The sequence below is a fragment of the Nannobrachium achirus genome, assembly GCF_963921795.1.
Source record: "Nannobrachium achirus genome assembly, chromosome: 4".
Taxonomy (NCBI): Eukaryota; Metazoa; Chordata; class Actinopteri; order Myctophiformes; family Myctophidae; genus Nannobrachium; species Nannobrachium achirus.
Window position 1 is genome coordinate 65,382,904 of NC_137813.1, and position 10,925 is coordinate 65,393,828.

At 44.2% G+C, this 10,925-nt stretch overlaps 1 protein-coding gene across 1 annotated transcript in view; it reads left to right on the forward strand.

The window, feature by feature from the left end:
- Window positions 1-6,755, forward strand: part of LOC308283111 (E3 ubiquitin-protein ligase arih1-like) — a gene marked incomplete at both ends in the record, with an annotated part of 62,896 nt that extends 56,141 nt beyond the window's left edge. Inside the window, one exon of the mRNA XM_080723494.1 lies at window positions 5,351-6,755. Within this exon, the coding sequence (XP_080579620.1) occupies window positions 5,351-6,755 (1,405 nt within the window). The remainder of the gene's footprint in view (window positions 1-5,350) is intronic.
- Window positions 6,756-10,925: the final 4,170 nt, after the last annotated feature.

Below are 10,925 nucleotides of genomic sequence, written 5' to 3' on the forward strand. Positions count from 1 at the left end.
TACATCGGCCCCTAGTGGACTATTCCTACAACAGCTTGTGAATTAGTAGCCTACTGTATGTCATGATGGTTGGATGAAACCAGGGGTCCAGTTGTCCGGATTTAACATGAATCAAACCCGGAACTAAAGGTTCCTATACGATTGGCCGCTACTCTGGTACCAAAAGCAATATGTTCTCCATATGGCTCCATTAATTTTCACCTGAACATTTAAACTAAACATTTGATTTAGTTTAAATCCTTGTTTCAATCACCATGATGTGCTTTATCTTTGGCAAGCTCAAGACATTCTCCCAAGTATCCCTGCGGTTGCACGTGACCGTTGGCAGCCAATAGCCTTCCCTGGGTTCCATTAATACAATGATGGTGTTACGCATACAAGGGCAACATTTTCGCTCTGATAGAAACCATGGGTCACGTGTCGGTTCCCACCGTCCATATTTTTTACAGTCTATGGATGAAACATATGAATGGATGTATGGATGAAACATTTTATAAAAGTCAACTCACAGATGAAACATTTTATAAAAGTCAACTCACAGATGAAACATTTTATAAAAGTCAACTCACAGATGAAACATTTTATAAAAGTCAACTTACGGATTTATAAAAGTCAACTCACAGATGAAACATTTTATAAAAGTCAACTCACAGATGAAACATTTTATAAAAGTCAACTCACAGATGAAACATTTTATAAAAGTCAACTCACAGATGAAACATTTTATAAAAGTCAACTCACAGATGAAACATTTTATAAAAGTCAACTTACGGATTAAACATTTTATAAAAGTCAACTCACAGATGAAACATTTTATATAAGTCAACTCACATCGCCATAAAACCATGTGTTCAATAATCATCAGGCTACATCATCACCACCTTCCTCATCAACCGTCGTCACCGTCATCATCATCATCATCGACATCGTCATCATAATCTTTTCTTATTTATTCATTTATCCATCTTAAAATACGGGACAAACATGCATGACAATACAATATAAAAAATGCAATAAAACTAAACAGACCCCAATCTGCACCCACCCACCCTCCCACATGCCCTGAGGAGAGAAGAATTGAATTAAGTCCAGGAGCCGTTGGGCTGAACGTGGATTCGCCTGTAAAAGTTTTTTTCTCAACTGATTCTTGTAGCTTGGGGTCACCTCTTAAGGATTCAAGATGATGACCAGTGATATCCATTGAGCATTTTTTATTATTAACCCCTTAATGCCTGAAACACAAGAAATCCACCCAGGAGGAAAATACCCAGAAAAAGATTTTTTTTTTGTGGGTATTTAAGGAGGATCTGAGGGGTCTAACTAGGGGTTTGTCATGATGCTGAATCCATTGCAGGCATTTGTTTTGCACAAAAAACATTCTGTGGGCTAGAAATGGCCTCAGAAAACAATACACGTATGGGTGAGTATTCATGTTAGTCGAAGGCCTTGGGGTTTTTTTTCTCGTGCTAATCAGTCTAAAAGTGCAACATTTTGCACAGATGTAGCTCAGGGCATGCTCTAATGATTTAGCTAGGGCGCCCGAGTCGGCGACCTTCGGGGTCACCACAGCACCCACAAAACTCTGACTCATCACTTTTCATCACTAAAGTCGATGGGAGCCCAACTTGATTTGGCCGCTGTGGCGCCCCCGAATGTTGCAGACTCGGGCGCCCTAGCTAAATCATTAGAGCATTCCCTGAGCTACATCTGTGCAAAATGTTGCACTTTTAGACTGATTAGCACGAGAAAAAAAAACCCTAAGGCCTCCGACTAACATGAATACTCACCCATACGTGTATTGTTTTCTGAGGCCATTTCTAGCCCACAGAATGTTTTTTGTGCTAAACAAATGCCTGCAATGGATTCAGCATCATGACAAATAGGGTTGGGACCAGAAACCGGTTCTTTTTAGGAACCGGTTCCATGATAGCGGGTCCAGAACCGGGTCAATCATTTTTGCCGGTCCGATTCTCTTAACGGGTCTCATCAGCGCGCATTAGCTGTGTTGGGAATGTCCGCGTCACTGAGCAGAACGAGTCGGCCGCAGCCGTTTGTCCTTTGGGGGGGCCGGTGAGTCTCGCTCCACTCCAGCGTGATAGTGTCACCTCCTTCTCACACACGTGTTAATATTAACAAGCCAACAACAACAACAAGAGCAAGCATGAAGCCATCAGAATGGTCGCCGATTAAGAAAAGAAAAGACAGCGCGCTGTCACACCGCATGCATGGATGTTACACCGACATCCGTTTGGAACCGAAATGTATGACACCAATGTCTGAGTAACATTACCCAATGCAACTATGCGATGCAGTCACACATTTCTTTGCCAAACCAGTGTCGGTGTAACATCCATAAGTTCCACACGCACGCTGACAGATACAGTCACAGAAGCTTGTTCTTCCACAGGGAACAAAATGCGAAAATTGGATTTTACAAAACGGACCCCGTCAGCGTCGATCCCGTTTTAAAGAGGAAAAAAGAGCTTAAAACCAACTTGCTAGGGTTACGTCGTCTTGGTGTTGATGAAGACAAGTTTATATCGGATCTGCAAGCTCAAAAGTAGTCGCGCATAGTTGTCTGAGTTGTATGAGTGGAACGTTAAATCAGACGCACTGCAGTGCAATTATTTACTATAAAATCTACTATTACATTTGCGTGTACAGTACACTGGGACTTGGGAGTTAATCTGTTATATAGGGCTTGTGATCACGCTGCTGCTGTTGTGATGTGTTACATTATAGACATGATGTCTGCAAAAAAACACTTTCTTTAATATAGAAAACATTTGTATCATAGCCTATTCTTCTTCCTCGTTGTATTGTTGTTTTTAATGTAATGAAAATAGGGAGCTTTATTATGAGGAAAAAACTGGTGTGTTTTCCCTTTTAAAATTGGGTAAAATCGCGCATTTTTAAACACATTTCCTTAACGGTTATCACTTATGTAACCGATAAACTTTTCCTAGGGTTGATACCCTCACAAAAACATAACATGCAGTAATCCTGGTCTCAATAATGCCTCCCCCTGGCCAGCCGGGGCACCTGATGGAGGGGAAAGGAACTGGTTGGAATAACGTGTTCCTTCCATGCGCTACGTCCAAACCAAGGAAATCTCCACTGTCCGGTGAAAAGAAGCAACTTGGACTCCTCATGCATAGAAGGAAGCATGAGGTCAGTCCGTTGTCTCCAAAGGCGCGGCAGAGGGAGAGCAGAGCCCAGGACTACATATGCAATTGGCACTGGGTGAAAATTGTGCTGGTCTGTGCTGGTTTTTCTAGCAGGGAAGAAAACAACTCGTACAAATGTCCACAGCCTTGTCACCAGAGAACAAATGATGAAAACAGCTCTAAAGTTGTTTATGAAGAGAATATACGAGAATAGACGCTGGAGGCTTTTGTTTTTCGATCTTTTCTTCCCAACCTTCCACAGCTGATAATAATCATGATAAATAATGTTATTTAAATTAGCAAGAATAACCTATTTTATCACAAACATGGGTGTATGTCTGCATGTGAGACAAATGAATGTGGCATAAACTATTCATTCATTCACCAATGAATGAATACAATTTAAAAATATATATATAGGCCTATATATTTTTTAACATTATTTTATTGAATTGTGATGAATAAAAACTATTATATTTGGCCTATTTCTCATAATAACACCGCAACATGTTGGTATGTTATTTACAATCCACAAGCATTGGGGAGTTGATGTACACGCTCACAACGCGTCGCTTCGCCCCCTGTTGAGAGCTTGTAGATCGGCTATTATTTATTGCTCCAAAAGCCAGCGCTCTGAGCGTTTTAAATGTGCGACAGCGATGACGCAACCAGATGGCGACCGAGTAGTGTACGAAATGCGCTGATTTGTTCACTACTGTAGTACACTACATCTGGATCCCTCATTTAGGGTTAGGTAGTAGGGAACGTGTTCCGCATTTCGGACGCAGCCCAGGATTACATAGGCAATTGGCACTGGGTGACAAATGGGTTACAAAATTGTGGGATAAAAATGTTAGTGAAAAAAAAAAAGAAGAAAATGAAAACCTTTTTAACACTCATTTTTTCTTTTCTCCAATGACTATCTAAAATATGTTGTAAAAAAACAAAGTTGTCCTTCAAGGCAATCAATTCTGCATGGTTCAGCCCTTCAGTAACTCATCTCTTGCCTCTCTTCATTTCGCATGCATCGCAGGCAAAGGTGTGCATCTGCGGCTACTGAAACGGTAGGTTGTTACAGCGCATATGGTTCCTTATGGTTAGTCATCTGGAAGAGCTGTGTCCTAGTACCTACAGTATGCATTGCAGGACGCGTCACGCGACAGAATACATATTGGATAGGTAACCAAATGTAGCCCGCTTTTGACAAAATTATTCATTCATGAATAAACAAACACATTCTGTCTGCTAGTAGTAGGCTGGATACTAGAGGTTCAGGCCGCTATGAAGCCCATATACATCTACACACACGCACGCACACACACACACACACACACACACACGCACGCACGCACGCACGCACGCACGCACGCACGCACGCACGCACACACACACACACACACACACACACACACACACACACACACACAGACATACACAGGGATTTGTGGATTTATCGATACTAGAGGTTGGCCTGCTACGTGACCCTCACACCTACGTTGCACCGCCAATCCGACAGTTCTTGTCCCTTTCATGCCCATATGGCGATCCTTGATGTTATCAGTATATATGCCCATACTGTATATGGACATGCTGATATGCCCATATATGGAGATCTCTGTATCTGTCATTCCTTGTCCATTTTATGTAACTGACTGATTTGTTTGTGCCTGATGCCGTGACGGCACATTGAGTTTAGACGACACACCTCATATTTGGGCGTATAGCTGCATTGATAACTCCTTATATAGTTATGGCTACATGAGTGTGACGTCAGGGGTCCAACTTGAAACTTTCTACCAAGGCAATCACGATGTCATCAACATGCTCTTTCCACTCAGCATGCACTGCAGCTGTGATGCACCGACTTCAGAGCGTTCAGAGATATATAAATAAACGTGTCCACACTTAGCGAGTCATAAACTCTCGTCTCACAAGAAGAGACCATTAAGGGATTCGGAGCACACGCAAGCAATCCCGAAAATGGAGGAAGTGGAGGACAAAGCAAACTACCAGATGATCGCAGGCCTCAACGGAGTCAGGAGGGAGATGAGGAACAAGTGGGAGGAGACGAGTCAACTCATCCGGGAAGAGGAGGCGGAGATGGACGACGAAGACGTGGCGGAGCTCGAAGAGTCGGATCTCACCGGCAACATGGTGGACGCGAGGGAATGGGAGGACGAGAGCGGCGATCCCCGCGGGAACGGCCACGAGGAGGAGGACTACCGTCACGACGTGTTGACCACCGAGCAGCTCGTCCAACATATGCTGGATTGTATCCAGGAGGTCAACGAGGTCATCCAGAACCCTGTGACGATCACGCGCATCTTCCTCAGTCACTTCAACTGGGACAAAGAGAAGCTGATGGAAAGGTACTTTGGCGGAGACCTGGACAAGCTGTTCACCGAATGCCACGTGGTCGATCCCAGCAAGAACTCGCCGACCCGTCCTCCGATCGACGCGACATCAACTGCACGGGACGTCCCGTGTCAGATCTGCTACCTGGACTACCCCAACACTTCCTTCACTGGCCTGGAGTGCGGACACAACTTCTGCAGGGAGTGCTGGGGATATTACTTGACCGACAAGATCGTGAAAGAGGGAAAGGGACAGACCATCTCTTGTCCTTCTCACAGATGTGACATATTGGTCGACGACAACGCGGTCATGCGTCTCATAACGGATCCAAAGGTGAAGTTGAAGTACCAGCATTTAATCACGAATAGTTTCGTAGAGTGTAACCGGCTGCTAAAGTGGTGTCCTGCAGCCGGCTGCCATAACGTCATCAAAGTCCAATATCCGGATGGGAGGCCTGTGAGGTGCAAGTGCAGCCATCAGTTCTGCTTCAGCTGCGGGGAGAGCAACCACGATCCTATCCGGTGCAGTCGGCTGAAGAAATGGAACAAGAAGTGCAGCGATGACAGCGAAACCTCCAACTGGATCGCGGCAAACACCAAGGACTGTCCGAAATGCCACGACCCGATTGAGAAGAACGGCGGCTGCAATTGGATCCAGTGCGGGAAGGAGAGCTGCAGATTCGAGTTCTGCTGGGTCTGCCTGCGTCAGATGGCACACAGTGCCGTGGGCATCCACAAGTGCAATAGTTATAAAGACGGCAGCAAGGCAGCCAGGGTAAGTCAATCCAGGGCCGCCTTGGAGAGGTACCTGTTCTATTTCAACCGCTACATGAACCACAAGCAGGGTCTGAGCTTAGAGCACAAACTCTACGCGAAGACCAAACGGACGATCGAGGCGGAGCAGCGCGACCAGTCCTGGATCGACCTGAAGTTCCTGAGGACGGCCGTGGACGTGCTGGGAAAGTGCCGCCTCACGCTCATGTACACCTACGCCTTTGCCTTCTACCTCAGGAAGAACAACCAGTCCATTATATTCGAGAACAACCAGGCGGATCTGGAGAACGCCACCGACGTGCTGTCCGGCTACCTGGAGCGGAAGATCTCGGAGGATTCCCTGCAGCACATGAAGCAGAAGGTACAGGATAAGGGCAGATACTGTGAGAGCAGGCGGCGCGCGCTGATACAGCATGTGCACGAAGGCTATGAGAATGACCTGTGGGAGTACGTGGACTGAGTACATGTCCCCCCCAATGCAAACAGACTCGAGTTTCTCTATAACTTTGGTGCTAAAAAGTGCTAAAATGTTAATCATTAAAGCAGGGGTCTTCAACAGGGGGTCCTCAGAGTTACTAGAGGGGGTCCTCCAAATCTTCCAATCCTTTTTATATTAACAACTTGAACCCTATTGTCCATATTCTGAGAACTGTAGCCCAAAATAGCAGATCTGCAAGCTCACAAGCTTGTAGATCAGCTATTTATTCGGCAAAGGGGTTTGGTGTAGAGGGGAAAAAGAGAAGACTAAATACAGAGTAAAAGGTCACGTTTATTATGTAATGGCGGCTCAAGTGGTTAAATGTCTGAAAACACAAATTGACATGAATCCAAAATACACTGATGATGGTGCTGTCAAACGATGATACTACCGTATATAGAATCTATGTATGAAAAAGCGTTGGGGGGGTCCCTGCTTCATCTCTCTCTCAACTAAGGGGTCCTTGGCCTGAAAACGTTGCATGAAGACCCCTGCATTAACGTATTACAAACACATTTCAAAACATTGCCCATGGCCCCTTCCACCAGATTATCACCACTAAGGAAGGTTTTCAGCCCATCCATTTAAGGGCTTGCTTAAAAACCAAACACACACAGACAACACAGGTTGAGAGGGCAAACTCCACCTGGTTATGCAATATCTGTACCCGTCTGTCTGTGTCCCATTCATGCCCATTTATGGAGAATCCCTATAGCCCATAGATCCCTGAGGTAATCAATATACAGTATTATACGGGTAACAGTCGGAAAGCAGCCCTGGACTCCAACTCCATATGGGCATATCAGACCGATATTCATGTTTGAAGTAGATTGGTATGGCTCAGACAAAACCCTTATTTTGTCCTTTGTATCATGATTTGAGAGAAATATATGATTTTGTCCATGAATTGAACTTTCAACATGAACAAGACCGTAAAAGGACTTACCGGTATTTGGGATGTTCCTTTTAGGCTGGGTGTTTAACTGTACTACATTTTTTCATTGTATTGACTATACTTGTACCGTTCTCCATTTTGTCTAGTAAAATATTCAATAAATCAAAAAAAATAAATCAATTTAAATGATACATTATGAGAATGGTGCTTTATTAGATATTTTGTAATCTTTATAAAGCATGAGTTAGGAGAAGTGTGACTTATAATAGATGAACTTTCATTTTGATTAACTTTATATATTCCATTTCTATATGAATGTATGTATTGTAAGATTCTCAGACTGATTACAATAGTGTGTTGCCTATAACACTAATTATAATAACTAGATAGTAGATAATGAAGTCTGATAAAGCAGAACATACCGGAACTTCTAAATAAGAATAGATCCTCCTTTCCCCCCTCCATTCCCTGTGTTCTTATTTCTCATGAATTATGTTTCTTTTTTCTTTTTTTTCTTTTTTTTTCTGCATATATATATATACATTGCAATATGTCGTGATCCTTGGGATAAGATTTTGACCATGCTGTATTGATGTTGATGCCATGTATAGGAGAGATAACAGGCAGACGTCGTTCAAAATAACAATTCTTCTACCTTCACTAATTGTGTATACTTCTTGTAAGCGATGCAGATGTTTAACAATAATGCAACTCTTGAGAACGTGAAATGGAACAAAATGGACCCATAAAGGATCTATTTGGTTTCATTTTACACCCTCAAAAGTTAAAGATCTATAAGAGTCCATTTGGTTACCAACTCTCCATCATTCAAGCTAGGGACGACCTGGAACCCCCTCAAGGACCACAGGTGGTCCCCGGACCACTGGTTGAGAATCACTGGCTTAGGCCGGGTATGGATAACTGAACAGACCAGATCAATGGCAGATGCCAGCTCCAAATCTGTGGACTGTAGGCGATCGGATAGGGTTTTTGTGAGGCTGAATGAAGACACTTTCCAGCATAGTGATATGCAGAACAAACTGCCCATTTAGTATGGTTTACATTGAAGTCAGTCAGTTGTCTTTCACATATTCAGATATATTTCGTTTATTTATTCCATAAATATTTTTCATCACAATTGTGCTTGTGGGGAGGGGGGCTTAGGGGTGGCTAGGCCTAGCCCCCCCTGGAACCGTCCCTGAAAGTGGGCATAAGGGCATTCATTTATGAGAAATAAGACATTAAACAAGTTGAAATATGGAGATAGGCCTACTAGATTTCTGCCAGACAGCAGTACTTGACATTCATGTGTTTGGAATAGATGAACACAAGGTGATTTTCCTCTGTCTGTATGGCAGCACTCCTTTGCTTGTCTGCATGTTTCCCAGAACTGTTCAGTGATCAGTGATCCAATCATTGTCAGCCCAAACTGTAGATGTGCAGGGGGGTCCCCAAATTATTTAGGCTGTTCGGTGCCACCGAGATTTTGGACCGAAATAAATTTGGCTCCCAAAGTGGAGTATGAATCGGCCCTTACAGTGGTCCAGTTTTGATATATCCGATGAGGAGGAGCTGGGCTGACCCCTGGGTGAGTATGGATGTTATAGAACCTACAGGATCGGGTGACTTTATACAATGTGTGCCTTGAATGAGAGCCGGCTGTCCAGGACCACACCAAGGTTCTTAGCAGTTGCGACTTTTTTGCTGACCAAGTGAGTACTTGCCGATATCGAATACCGATACTGTAAGTTAAGTGACTGTGTCTGTACTCTGTACAAGTGCTTAAATAGTGGCGCTCCAAAATAAAATGCTTTAAATAATTATGTTGTCATGCCTAGAGTGAGAGAAGGTGAAAACACTGTTCATTAGTTGAACTAACACACACAAAAGTGTGTCTTAGGACTTTTGATATGTTGTTACCAACATAATATTTAATGAAACAAAATGGTATCTGGCGCTGCCGTGAGCAATATCGGACGAGTACGAGTAGGCTACAGCAAAATAGGCCGGTATCGGGGCGAGTACCGATACTGCGAGTACCGGTACCGCATCCCTAGTCCCCTCACTATATTGGGGACACTATTGCATTTGACTGGTCTATTTCTTTTCCCCCGGCCAGGATGATGATGTTGTCAAGCTCCATGGTTTGGCTCTTGGCTGTATCATCCGAGGTCTCAGGCCTTAAACAGCCAAAGGTGAGATTTCTCATTCATGCCTTCACGGCAGACCAGCTTAACCTGACATGAGCAATCATGGGCACTGAAGAAGAGGTAGACTACAGTATGTTCAACCTACAGTGAATATACACCCAACCTACACTAAGGAGCGGTGTCTGCTCCTTATAGCACCTAGCCCTGCATGGCCAGACAGTGTGCATCTACAGTATGTCCACACACACACGCACGCACGCACGCACGCACGCACGCACGCACGCACGCACGCACACACACACACACACACACACACACACACACACACACACACACACAAACAATTCCAATAAATACTGATAAGTTAGCTGTCAATTAAGTAACTGTCCACTGGAAGAAATCTATGGAAGCTCTGCATTTCTCGGACCTGAAATTAGGCCGTTTCCGTACGAATATAGCCTACTAAACTATCATAATGATTTACTCTCACACCTTTAACTGCTTTCAATCAAAGCAGTTACTGAAAGGTACTTACCTTTCAGTAAAGCACTAACTAGCATTGACTGCTACGGTCTCTTTTTGTAAGACACTTTATGTATATATAGGCCTACTTATATTATTCACCCCCTCCCACTCTATTGATGCACCTTCTCTTTATTGTTTTGGGTTAACAGCTACTCGCCCTGCTTGGAGTAAGGCAGCAGCACCAGAACGGAGAAAGATGGTGGTGGAGGAAGTACGCCACCAGGAGGAGGCTGGAAGATGGGCCAAGGCAGTCTCTCTTGCAAAACAGGGCCAGTGGACACGATGGGACAGTGTGGAGAGGAGGAAGATCAGCTGGAAGGATATGTGGGCCATGGAAGCGAGGCAGTTGAGCTTTATCATAAGAGCTACATATGACGTTCTTCCAACACCAGTCAACCTTCACCAGTGGTTTGGTGAAGACCCGGGGTGTGCCCTTTGTTCAACTCCAGCCACCCTAAGGCACATTCTATCAGGGTGCAAAACCAGTCTCGCCCAGGGACGTTACACATGGCGCCACAACCAAGTCCTAAAGATCCTTTCCTCCACCTTGGAGGACAAACGAGCTGCCACCAACTCCCTACC